At 34.7% G+C, this 13,626-nt stretch overlaps 1 protein-coding gene across 1 annotated transcript in view; it reads left to right on the top strand.

Annotated features, from left to right (window-relative positions):
• The window catches only part of USH2A (usherin), a gene marked incomplete at its 5' end in the record, with an annotated part of 770,156 nt that overhangs the window by 90,450 nt on the left and 666,080 nt on the right, over positions 1-13,626 (top strand). Inside the window, 4 exons of the mRNA XM_082666701.1 lie at positions 2,177-2,471; positions 3,437-3,621; positions 4,091-4,312; positions 5,466-5,559. Coding sequence (XP_082522827.1) covers positions 2,177-2,471; positions 3,437-3,621; positions 4,091-4,312; positions 5,466-5,559 — 796 coding nt within the window. The remainder of the gene's footprint in view (positions 1-2,176; positions 2,472-3,436; positions 3,622-4,090; positions 4,313-5,465; positions 5,560-13,626) is intronic.

Below are 13,626 nucleotides of genomic sequence, written 5' to 3'. Positions count from 1 at the left end.
CAAATATCATATATTAATGCATATATTTGGAATCTAGAAGAATGGTACAGATGAACCAATTTGCAAGGCAGAAATAGAGACACAGATGTAGAGGACAAACATATGGACACCAAGGGGGAAAGTGGGGTGGAAGGGTGGTGGTGGGATGAACTGGGATATTGAGCTTGACATATATACGCTAATATGTATAAAATATATAACTAATAAGAACCTGCTGTATAAAAATAAATAAAATAAAATTCAAATTAAAAAAAGAAACTTCTATATCTGCCTTTTAAAATTGCTTTGCTGAATTTGTAAGTGCTAGAGAATGTAGAACAATGGAAATGATTAATTATTTTGATATATGGAAAGATCTCAAGAGACTGGGCTATTAGGCTTGGAGACAAGATGAGTGAGTAATTTGAAGTATTGTTATATATTTCTGTTTCCAGTGAACAAATAACTATGTAGACTTGGACTATATTTAATGAAGTATTTCCTCATCTTGAGAATAGGTGGGAAATCTTTCTTAGGCATTTTTCAAGACATGTAGGCTTACATTCTGTTCAGAAAGTTAAAGTGAAATTCTGCCTGAGACATCCTTTGAAGTTTGTTTCCCAAGTTATGATTTGATGATATAATAGTAAATTGTTGTATGGATGAGTTGCTCTTATTCACTTCAAAAAGAAGAATGTTTATTCCTATTTCTTTAAGGGAAATGTAGATTAGTATGGTGAATTTCCAAATGACAGGACTAGCTCTTGTAAAGTTGAAAAGCATTGCTCTTGTGGTGCTGCAGTGGTCAGTGGTATGTCCATTAGCAATATACACATTTTTTTATTCGTCTATATGATCTAGAGATGCCTAAATATAGGATGCTGTACCACTGAAACACAGTCTTGGGGAGATTTACTGCCACTAGCCTCACCATCTTTTAAATCACCTTTGTCTAAAATTCTGATGAGAATTGCATTGCATTGCAAATAAAGATTTCCCTGAGATAAAGGTCTTACTGGATGGTCACTTTTGGCCCCATGCAACATGTGATATCAATTGAAAACTATGAATGAGATTTAAAGAAGAAGGCATGCCTTTATGCAATTTAGTGAATGAAAAAGCTTCCTACCTCCTCCATTGCCTTCGGTGGGGTTGGAGAGAAGTCTAGTCTCTCTACTTAGACCTGGGTTACTGGTGTTGGCCTATCTGAAATGTCTGGAAAGGTGCTATGTGGAAGAATGCCTATAAATAGAATGATTGATTCTGCTCTAGATCAGTATATTGCCCTTATAGGAAAAATTAAATATATCTGCCTGAAACTGGCGTTCTTCTTTGACTCTTGGCAGTGGCGATATGATCTGAAGCCATTGAAGCATCTTAGGGTGCCAGAATCTGTACTGATGAGTCACAGGAAACCATTGACAAATGGTCTTGGCCTCAGTCCCTTTGCCTAAAACAGCAGCAGATAAAATGATACTTATTTTCTTACTTCTTTCCCATGGATAAATGAGAGACCCTATCTATAACTTTCATTATTTTCAGTACATTATTGTTCGCTCTCAGTGGTAAGTCAGCTGAACAACCTAAGTTAATGTTGCCTTTCTTTTTATTACAAGTAGGCCCAGTAAAATACTATATCTTAATAAATGTCTTGATAATCAGTCAAGGACTTGTTCATGTTTCTTGATGTACAAAGTTAACACTTAAGAAAGTACTGTTTTTACACAGAGAATAGACTTGTGGTTGCCAAGCGGGGTGGGGGAGGGATGGAGCGGGAGTTTGGGGTTAGCAGATGCAAACTGGTATATTTAGAATGGATAAACAACAAGGTCCTGCTGTATAGCACAGGGAACTATATTCAATATCCTGTGATAAACCATAATGGAAAAGAATATAAAAAAGAATGTATGTACATGTATAACTGAATCACTTTGCTGTACAGCAGAAATTAACACAACATTGTAATCAACTATACTTCATTTAAAAAAATGTACTGATGTTTTTGATATCCATTTTCTGAGAATGAGTATGTTTATTTGGCCAGGAATGACTTTGATTTTATGTTCTGTTTAGAAAATTATTAAAGCTAAATGGCTGCAAATCAAAACAAAATAGTGATAGACATTGGTAACACCTCTTAGAAGATCTGTCACTGTTGAGCTATTGGTCCTTACCGTCTGCTTCTTGACTCCCACAGAGAGATTCAGGAAGTTGTCTCTGGAGATCTGCCCAGATTGCATACCCAGTCACATTGCCGTTGCCCTGGCAGCCACCCTCGGGTTCCTCCTTTGGAACAGCGATACTGTGTTCCTAATGATGCAGAAGACACAACCAATAATAGGGTGTTACGGCTGAATCCTGAAGCCCATCCTCTTTCTTTTGTCAATGATAACAATATTGGTACTTCGTGGCTTTCCCGTGTGTTTACAAACATGACCCAGCTTAATCAAGGAGTGACTATTTCAATAGATTTGGAAAATGGACAGTATCAGGTAATTTGAAACAGTGGGATGTGTGTTAGTTTCCAGCGGTGGCTTCAACAAATGACCACAGGTTGAATGGCTTTACACAGCAGAAATTTCTTACAGTTCTGAATATCAGTAGTATGAAATCAAGGTTTTGACAGGGCCGTGCTCCCTCTGAAGACCCTGGGGAAGAATCCTTCTTTGCCTTTTCCAGGTTCTGGTGGCTCCTGGCATTACTTGGTTCAGGGCAGCATAACTCCAATCTCTACTTCCGTTTTTCATGGTCTTCTTCCTTGTTTCTGGGTGTATGTCAATTCTTTCTCTTTCTTCTCTCATGAGGACCATCCTACACCCAGGATTATCTCCCCTTGAGACCCTTAACTTAATTACATCTGCAAAGATCCTATTTTCAAATAAGGTCACATTCACAAGTACCAAGAGTTCGTACTTGAACACATCTATTTGGGGACACATTTCAACTATAAAGTGAAAACTGAATTAGGCAATTGACCATTACCTTACTAAAGTAGTGTATTATAATGTATGAAATAAAAATATTTCAAAGAAGGTATGTAGGACCTAATATTTTAGAGAAAAATTAGAGATTTGTGTCAAAATTATATGAAATATTGAAACATCTTTTCAATATCAAGTAGCACAAATGAATAAAAACTGAGGTCCTTATTTTAAATTACTACTTAAGAAGAAATATATAACAATTATTTCATATAAGTAATGTTCTTTTTTCATCTTTATAACAAACTTAATATTAATTTCCACCTTAATTTATAAAATTCTTGAGAAGAGGGACATATCTGCAATTATAGAATGTGTGGCCTTTACTATATGGCTATGAAATTTCTGGATATCTAATAAATATTTGGTAATTATCATTATAAGGAAGTTATTATATTTGAATCTAACAATTCCATGATTTATACTGATGGGTCAAACTTAAAGCTTCAGTGACAATAATTAACATCCATTTTCAGGTGTTTTACATCATCATTCAGTTCTCTAGTCCACAACCAACAGCAATAAGGATTCAAAGGAAGAAAGACAACAGCCTAGACTGGGAGGATTGGCAGTATTTTGCTAGAAATTGCAGCACTTTCGGAATGAAAAACAACGGAGAATTGGAAAATTCTGATTCTGTCAACTGTCTTCAGCTTCCCAAGTATGAATATTTTTAAATGATTGTCTTTGCATGTATTTAGGAGTTAATTTTAAGAGACTAATGAGCAGTAGTAACCTACATGTAAGCTAACCAGGTTGGTAGAGACTTCCTTCTACCACCAACTTTCTTAAGGCAGATTTTTCTAGGACTCCTCCCTAAATTGAGTTTTAAACAATGTTTAAAATTCTTGTAAAACTTTAGAGTATCTCTTGCTTACAGTCTCACTTGTGCTTTAAAATTGATTTTCAGATTGTCTACCAAGTTATCTGTATTAATAGGATTTTTATTATGTCCTCAAGGAAATGTTTTACTATATTTTTCTGTAATGCTCTTATATTGTTTGTATATGAAATATATGGAATATGTTTGTTCGCCCAGCATGAAGAATTTAAGCTATTATTAATATTGTGTTGTGATTTTTGTTTTGTCAAAAATATGAATATCTTATGATTTCAAATTTCATCAACAGTTTTACTCCATATTCCCGTGGTAATGTCACCTTTAGCATCCTAACACCTGGACCAAATCATCGTCCTGGATACAATAATTTCTATAATACCCCAGCTCTTCAAGAGTTTGTAAAGGCCACACAAGTACGACTTCATTTCCATGGACAGTACCATACAACTGAGACCTCTGTCAGCCCCAGACACAGATACTACGGGGTCAATGAAATCACCATCACTGGAAGGTAGTGTTCATTACCAAGGTTTCGAGTGTGATTTTCATTATGAATATTGTTTCTAATTAGACTTTTGTCATACTTATTTTAAAATACATTAACTAAAATTTCAGAGCAAGCCAGATTCTAATCTTCATGTACTGAATTGGTTTCATAATCTTAAGATTTTGTGGGGAGATTTGTATGCAAGTCTTTGCTGTACATAATATTACACTGTTATAAAATCAATTTTCAAAAGCTGTTTGGTTTAGAAGTTATGATACTATGAATCCAACTTAGAAAATATTTACCAAATATTTTGCTTAGTTTGTTCTGGAATATAATTTTCAAGTATTCTTGAAATCAAAGAGCAGGAGCTAGATTTAGAGTTACAACTATAGTACCAGCTAGTTTATAAGTGTTGGGCTTGGTCTCCCTGAGTCCACAATTCACAGTTTTATGAGGAATATCTGTTTTCCTTTAAAGGAAAAATCTCATATACTCTAATTAATTTATAGATATCTGATCTAATTGAGAACAAATTTAAACAAATGAATACCTGGAGAACTAGGAGGCAGCATACTCCCTAGTATGGAAATAGTGCATATATAGACAATATTTAAAATTGGTTTGTACTAGAAGAATGATATATCTTGTGAATAAAGAACATCTTTCAAAACAGATCAGAATATCAACATGTAAGTGTTATTTGTTAAGTCATAGCACAATGAAAAAATAATACTATTAAATTTTCACCATCTAATTTTGGGGAAAAAATTGGAATTTGTTAACTTTATTTTCCAGTTTATTCTGAACTGTATAGTCTTAACTGTGTTGTCAGTAGTTGCAGTAAAAGCCTTTTCTTGGCAGGTTTGTCACATGGTTAACATAGGTGTAAACAACCCAAGATGGGCTTGAAAATTTCCTTCATGGTCAATGTGGTTTGGATATTAATGACGATCCTTCCCGTACTTAAGTTAATTTAAAACTGTTATGAATATACACATGATTAAAGAGAAACTAATTTTTGTGTTGATTAACACATTTGTCTCCCTTGTTGGATTCACATAGTGGATATATATATATATATATATATATATATATATATATATATGTAGGTCTTTAGATATATTCATGATTGAGCTGGTGTTTCTAAGGAGTTGTCTGATGCTCATGTTCACAGGTGTCAGTGCCGTGGTCATGCTGATAACTGTGACACGAAAAGCCAGCCCTATAGATGCCTCTGCTCTCGGGAAAGTTTCACTGAAGGACTTCATGTGAGTTCTCTGTTTATGCATGGGAATCTCAAAAAAGAGGTGTTGGGTTGTTGAATATAAATTCCTTAAACTTGATTTGGTCTAATTTCTGGGTATGAGTAAAAGTAAATTGATATGAACTTAAAATGTTAATTATTTCAGAAAACTTTTTCATAGAGAAAAATTAAAGCAATCAATAAATTTGAAAATTTCATTTAAAAATACTCTAAGAGGGAAATAACAACTAATACTAAACGCAGAGATTTTCTTTTTCCTTTCTTTTCTCATCTTTGTTTCATCAGCATCTCATGTTTATCATATTTTATAAAACAATTTTTAAGGTATCTGAATAGATGGCGCTAAAAGAAAAAGGGTCACATTACTACACCTAAAGGGTAAATTTGTGCAAAGGTACATAGAGAGATCTTTATGTACGTCCCTCAATCAAGTTTAATTCATTACTGATATCAGGAATTTTAAGTAGTTAATTTGAAAATCTACAGTAAAATTACTTAGAAATTACATTATTTTAGCTTGTCTATGATCATCAGGGTAAGTTTCATAGTTGAAGTGGAAATTTAGCTACATCATTAAGAATAAGAGGTAAATGAAAAAAATTTGAGAGAGGTTTGTTAGAAATATTCAGCATAAACATCAGTAACAGCTCATATGAAAGAGGGTTACAGCAGCAGTAACAATCATACCAAAAATAAGAGTATGGAGTCTTCAGTAAATGGTGTTTGAAGCAATTGGCTGCCAATTTGTAAGAAAATAAAGTTCGAGGCCTACCTCATGGCATGTACAAAAATCTAGGCGCTTAAAGAATTAAGTGTAAAAATAACTAAATTTATTAAAATAACGATTAGAACAGTATTTCTAAATCTCAGGTGGGGGGGTCTATATAAGTGTAGCATATGAAATACACAAGAAACAAGCAGATTAGGAGTCATGAAACAATATTGACTTTTTTTCATATAAATATTTAAAATTCTTTATAGTGTAAGGACTGAAATAACTATAGTGTAATGATAAGTGATGCGGCTGATAGAAACTATTTACATCATATTGACAGATAAAGATTTGAGAGCCCTCTGAAAAGGCAAAACACACTGTTCTTCTACAGCTACTGCTTACACTTCTGACACCAGATGCATGGGGTTTTTCTACACAAAGCAGTTCACTTCTCTGTGGACATCAACTGGGTGTCCTACAATTTAATTCAATTCTGACACTAACTGGAAGTATCACAGACCCCATGGGTTTAGAGGTCAGTCCCACCAGAGGAGCTCTCACTTTAGATGCCAGCTGCAAGTAGTGGGTCCCCAGGTTAACTACAACTTCGGTCTGACTTAGCTGCAAATTGGGAGTTCCCCAACCCCCTTTTTGGTTTGATAATTTACTAGAATGGCTCACAAAACTCAAGTAAATACTTTACTTATTAGACGACCATTTATTATAAAAGGATGCAACTCAGGAACAGCCCAGATGGAGGGGATGCATAGGGAAGGTAAGGAGGAAGGGGCGCAGAGCTTCCGTGTCCTCTCTGACCATGCCACCCTCCCAGCACCTCAATGTGTTTATCAATCTGTGGGCTCTCTGAACCTCTTCAGCCAGAGTTCTTATGGAAGTTTCATTATGCATGATTGATTAAATCATTGGCCATTGGTGAGTGAACTTGACCTCTAGGCCCTCTCCCTCCCTGGAGATCCAGAGATGGGGCTGAAAGTTCCAACCCTCTAACCCTGGCAACCAGCCCCTGTTCTTAGGGTGTTTCCAAAAATCACCTCATTAAAATAAACTCAGGTGGGGTTGAAAGGGACTTGTTATGAATAAAAAAAGATGCTCTTTTACCTTTTTGTTCTGGAGCTATTTTAGGAACTGGGGACAGAAAACAAATATTATAACAAGATATGTCCCTATCATTCTTATCAGTTAGGAAATTACAAGAGTTTTAGGAGCTGTGTGCCACAGCCCAAAAATATAATATATTTTATTATGTCACAAACCCTAATACACAAAAACACTTTAAGAATAATTAGAAAAATAATAATGATAAGGAGCAAATATGTTAACAAGTAATTTACAAAGAAGAACTGACAATTTTCAACAAACATATGAACGTTTACCCAACCTCAGTTTTAATTAGAAAATTGCAAATTATAATAAAATATTGTCTTTAACCTATCAAATTAGCAAAAAGTTTCAAAACTGGTAACATTTAGGTTTGTGAGAATGTGAACTTTTTATATATCATTGACGGAACTACCAACTGGTACAAAAATTTTGGAGGGTAATTTGGCCATATGTATATTAAAGTAAAGTTGTAAATACAATGAGTTACACTATGTAGGTGTCATTCTAAAAAGCAATTCTGCATTGACAAGAGTATGGAATGGTTGTATCTGTATCTGTGGTTACATAAATATGGGATTATAGGTTAGTGTATTTTAGCTTTTAAAATAATAGCACTGTCTCTGGACTCCTGTATGACTTGTGAGCTTCCTTGCCTCCTAGATCTTTCCCTGACTTGTTTCGTTAGTCACTTCACTTCTCTGTGTAGTTTGTTTTAGAATTTCATGGAATATCTTATTCTTTTAAGACCATCTGTAAAGGATTTGGCAAACTCCATTTCTGTCGTCTGAGATTCTTAATCTAATTTGTTTTTGACTACAACATTAGTGCATATAGTTCAATGGCAAGAATATTATCTAAAATGCAGGCTTCCTCTGGCACATTTAGGATGTAATGCTGATCTTCAGTTTCAACTCATGGTCTTTGATTTGGTTACAGCCACCTTTCTTTCTATGTGCTCAAACCAAAACTTTCATGTTCTAATTCAGAGGCCCCTTTCAACTTTTTCTCCAGATCATTGCTTTATACTGCTGATCTTTTTATTTATACATTTAGTCTTCCCTATTAGTTGATAATCCCTCTGAAAAAAGGAACCTTCTACAGTTTTTGGATATCTAACACTGGAGGCTTTGAGTTTGATTTGATTAGTATATCATGAAAACAAATCTTTTGAAAAAGCATTGATTTTAATGTTTCATCGTATGGCTTATCATGTTGTCGCAGAAAGGAAATTCATTGGATTAACTTGATTGACTCACTCTTTATTCAGCCATAATTGTGTGTTTAAATTTTGGGGATTTTGATTTGTTCTTGATTTTAAAGTGACATTTATTTGGTTTTTCTTAGTGTCTTCTCCTTTTAATCCTTTAAGATAGACACTTCTTTCCTGGCAGTCAGTGATTTCTTTCATTAACCTCACCCTTCCTCTCCAAACCTATTAATTACCTAACTAAAAAATGCTCTGGGATGAATTGAATAGGGCACTTTGATCTGAATCTGTCTAATAAATGCAAACTGAGGACTGGCTAATACATTCATTTGATATGTTGTTATCTGAGCTTCTCTTGCTTTATTTTGACTAGTTAGTTCCTCTCCTCTGCCCTCACCCCCATCTCTCTTCCTCTCCATGCCTCATTCCATTTTTTCCTTTTTCTCTCTCTTTAACTGCTCATGGTTAAATGATATTTTATGATTCTTGCATGATTTCATGCTTCCCCTTAAAAATAGAGCCATTAAATGTATCACAGCTTATGATTGGTTTCAGAAGTCAAGTTGGGATTTTCAGACTTGGTCTCAGGTGGTGACTGTTGGATTATGAACTAGTGAAATAATTAACAATAATTTAGGTTGAGAATATGTTTTAATGCTTCTTGTTTCGACACTAAGTGCCTTTTGAAAACAAAAGTTTCAAAGTTGACTTTTCTGTTATTTTCCTCCTGTCATATTTTGATAATTCGTGAATGTAGCCATAAATAAAAAAGCAACAAATATCATTCACTTACCAAAGTTTGGCAAATGCAGCTGAAGGGAAAAAATAAATAGACTGTTAAGTTGAATGATTTCTCAGTCTTATGATATTTTCAACCGTGTGTTGAAAATAAAAAATGATTTTATGATGCATTCATAGCATGAGCTTCTCTTTTGTTATCATTCTAGATATTTTAATACATGTGGGACTTAGGTATCTGAAAAAGTTGTCTTAAAATAATTTGAAAATATATTTATTCAAATGCTTTTCACGTTGTTCCACTTTTTAAAATAATAAGTTTTGGTATATAAGCCATTCATATCCTATTGGAACCAATGTTCTTTTTAAAGATCTGGACATAATCCAAAAAGAATGTCTTCAATTTCACAGTATTATGCTAGCAATTAATAATATTACTCAATAAACAGGGCTTTTGTGAATTATATTACAGCCATTTGGTAAACAGATGAAAACGTAAGATTTGAGAAGATGCCAGTTCTGGGCAATTGTCAGTCCTATGAGAAAGTGTTTTTAGCGGAAGTGAAAATGAATGAAGTCGGGGGAAAGGAATGGAATGCTGAATTCAGAAGCAAGTTCATATGTGGAGCCATTCTAGAGAATTTTCTGTATGAAACATTCTCTAGTTGTTTATAAAGTTGATGTTAGGAGCTGGTGGTCCTCAGGTGGGAACAGTGTTTAAATAGTTTTTTCTTTATTTTCCAACAAAAGTTTTCACTTTTCTTTCTTTCTTTTTTTTTTGGTTACACCTCTGAGTTCTCTTAATTAGAAAGTAGTCCAATACTATGCCCATGTTCCCCATGGCAACAGTTGGCTAACTCAGGGTAGCAATTACCATCTTCAGAGCATTATCACTGTTCAGTTGCTGCTAAATTTACTACTGTCCTTAGCTTTATATCTAGGTGACCTCATTCATGTTAACTACCTGTCTTCAGACACTTTTAAACTTCTGAACCCTAAAAAACAAAACTCACTAATATTGAGACTTACACTAGTAGCCAGAATACATGATTATTTATTTTGGGTATAGCTGGATTGGCAGTCTATTAATTAATTAATACATGATTATTTATTTTGGGTATAGCTGGATTGGCAGTCTATTAGCTCCTATTTATTTTGTGCATTCATAAAATTATAAAACTAACAAATAACCAAAAACAACTCAAGAAAATCTATTACCAAAAACACCACTGATTCTAAGATGAACTTAAAAGCACACTTACTTTTTCTTAAACGTTTTTTGAAACCTAAAGCATTTATCTTCGGGAGGCTGACTGACTCTCCTCAGTGCTGTTGGACTGGGAACTCTGACATATTTTGGTATGGTATTGGCAATTTTAAGGCTTTGACTTTAATGTATTATGTATGCAATAAATTAGAATGGCATATTTCATTAATAGAGAATAATTTTTGCATACTGCCACATTTCTTCCCTCCAAATGACTGAAGCAGTGAGTAATTAATTTACTGATCCATTTTAGGATTAATCTATGGAAAAACAAATCCCAACAGACTGGATGCTATTCAAAAACTTTTGAGCAGAGTTGAATGTTTTAAAGTAGATTTCAGGATTACATGGCATTGCACTTGCATGGATCATATGATTGTTGATACTGTTTTAAAATGAGTAATTTTATTTGGATAATTATTTTCATTTATGTATTTTTAACTTCAATAATTTTTTGAGATAATTGTAAATTCATATACTAGTGTAAGAAATAATACAAAGAGATTTCTTGTCCCCTTTACCAAATATGGCTCATGGGAACATCTTGCAGAACTACTGTTTTTCCTTTTTAAATCAACTTTCTTGAAGTATAATTTGCGTACAATAGAGTATACCCATTAAAAAATGTATAGTTTGGGGCTTCCCTGGTGGCGCAGCAGTTGAGAGTCCGCCTGCCGATGCAGGGGACATGGGTTCGTGCCCTGATCCGGGAAGATCCCACATGCCGCGGAGCGGCTGGGCCCGTGAGCCATGGCCGCTGAGCCTGCACGTCCAGAGCCTGTGCTCTGCAACGGGAGAGGCCACAGCAGTGAGAGGCCTGCGTACCGCAAAAAAAAAAAAAAAAAAAAAAAGTATAGTTTGATGAGTTTTGGCAAATGTATCCCCTCATGTAATAACCACCATGATCAAGATATAGAATGTTTTCCTCTCCTCACTCTTTTGTGTTCCTTCGTAGTCAATGTCTCCTCCCAAACCTCAATCCCAGGAAACCACCAATCTGTTCAATGTCACTGTAGGTTAATTTTGCCTGTTCTAAAATTTCATATCATGGAGTTATTCAATATGTGTTATTTTGGTACATAGGCTTTGTCGACCTAAAAAATGCGCAACATGAGAGTTGTAAGTTAAGTTTTATTTGAGGCAAAATGAGGACTGTAGCCCAGGAGACAGCATCCCAGATAGCTCTGAGAAACTGCTCCAAAGAGGTAGGCAGGTAGGTCAGTATATATGTGATTTTGGTGAAGGGGGAGTACATGCAGTCGAGCACGTATTGTTTTGCAGAAGGTCTCTGCTAGTCACGAGGAGCAGACATCACCATGAAAGATTTTAGTGCTTTTCTAGATATGAGGAGATACAAGAATTGGGCTCATAAAATTGGCTCCTGAAAATATCTATCTGAAGACCTGTTCTACCCATTTTTCCCAGAGCACAGAGTGCCTCATTGCTGCTCTCCACCTGAACTCCTTTCAGGGGGTGTTGAAAGTCAGCAGCTGCAGCAGCAGCACATAATTTAATCCTTGTCGAGGTAGATGGCCAGTGCCCATGGCAAGGGCCAGTTTGTCATTGACAGCTTCTACATCCCATCCCCACAACTCCTTTGTACTTTATAGATCATTTCCTAACTAGTCCTATTATTAGCTTTATTGTAATAAAGTACCTCTGGTCCACCTGCTCAGGAAGTCCATTATAACTATCAAAAAATATGTGTTAAGATCATGGCAGAATACAACCCAGGAATTGGAAGCTTGTGTATGGAACTAACTAGTCTATGTCAACTAACATGGTGGCATAGCTACAATATAGGTCTTACTTCTTTTCCCCTCCTGTCTGGCACTTTCTTTACCTGGTCTAAGAGTTCAAGTATTGATAGAATCTAGCTTTAAGAAAAATGTTATCCATTGAAACTTGCATCCTTAGAATTTTTCATTTTCTTTTAATAGCTGCATGCCCCTTTCAAGGGCTCTGGGCCAAGAATGATGCGCTGACCACTGCCTCTGCCAAGCACGGGCACTTTGTTGGCTACTTAACTAGTCTTTCATCATCGTGTGACATCATTGTCTGCAGGGGTGGTCAAGCATTCACAGAGCAATTTATTAGGAACCATGAATACTTCCTTTATTCTGTGGCTCTGATTTGTGACCCTTTGATAACATTAATCATGGATTTTATGAATTTTAACTAAAATCACACCATCAGTATGCATTTTTGTTAGTATTATAAATAGCAGAGCCAGCTTAAAGCATTTTATATAATAAACTTTCCTACCATTCAATAATTTGAATGGTGCCAGCGTCACACTCTACATTGCTTTTTATGTAAATGAATATTTCCTGTTATTTGAGAGAGTGTATTCCTTTAGAGCACTGAAGTCCAGAAGTATGAGTCATCATGACTAACTTGTGTCATATTTTTATTACACATCAAGCTTTATGACTTCTTATGTTTTCTTTTTGCTCACAGAAATTTTTTACTGTAAATGTATTTCATTTTATACGATAGTTTTGTAACACTAATGAATTAATTCATTTTCATGTAACTAGCATTCTGGCAGTTAGTATTATAGAATCTCCATTAGAGGTACATTTAGTGAGTCAAGGTCAAGAATTTCATTTCCTATCTGACACGTGGATGATATTATTAATCTTTGAAAAACACTTATACTTGTTTCCCCGAGATAGGTATATACATAAATGTCTTTAAAATGCAAGTTTAAAATGTGAAAAAGAGGTTAGGATCAAGGGGATAGATTGAGACAGCTTTATAGAAGAAGTAAATAGAGATGATGAACATATACAAATGAAGAAATATGATATTTAAGTGGATAAGGGTAAATAATTGTCCAAAGCTGAGGAATGGCATGATTCTTCTGAATCCTAAGTAGACTATGAAAAAAAATACATAGGTAAGATATAATGAATCTGATGATCATCAAAGACCAAGAGTGGATACTAAAAAGTAACCAGAGAAAAAGATAAATTATTTATAGATCTGAATTTATAAGAAACTGTGACATTGGATATCT

Source organism: Grampus griseus (assembly GCF_964374135.1).
Source record: "Grampus griseus genome assembly, chromosome: 1".
Lineage (NCBI taxonomy): Eukaryota > Metazoa > Chordata > Mammalia > Artiodactyla > Delphinidae > Grampus > Grampus griseus.
This window is presented reverse-complemented; position numbering and strand designations above follow the sequence as displayed.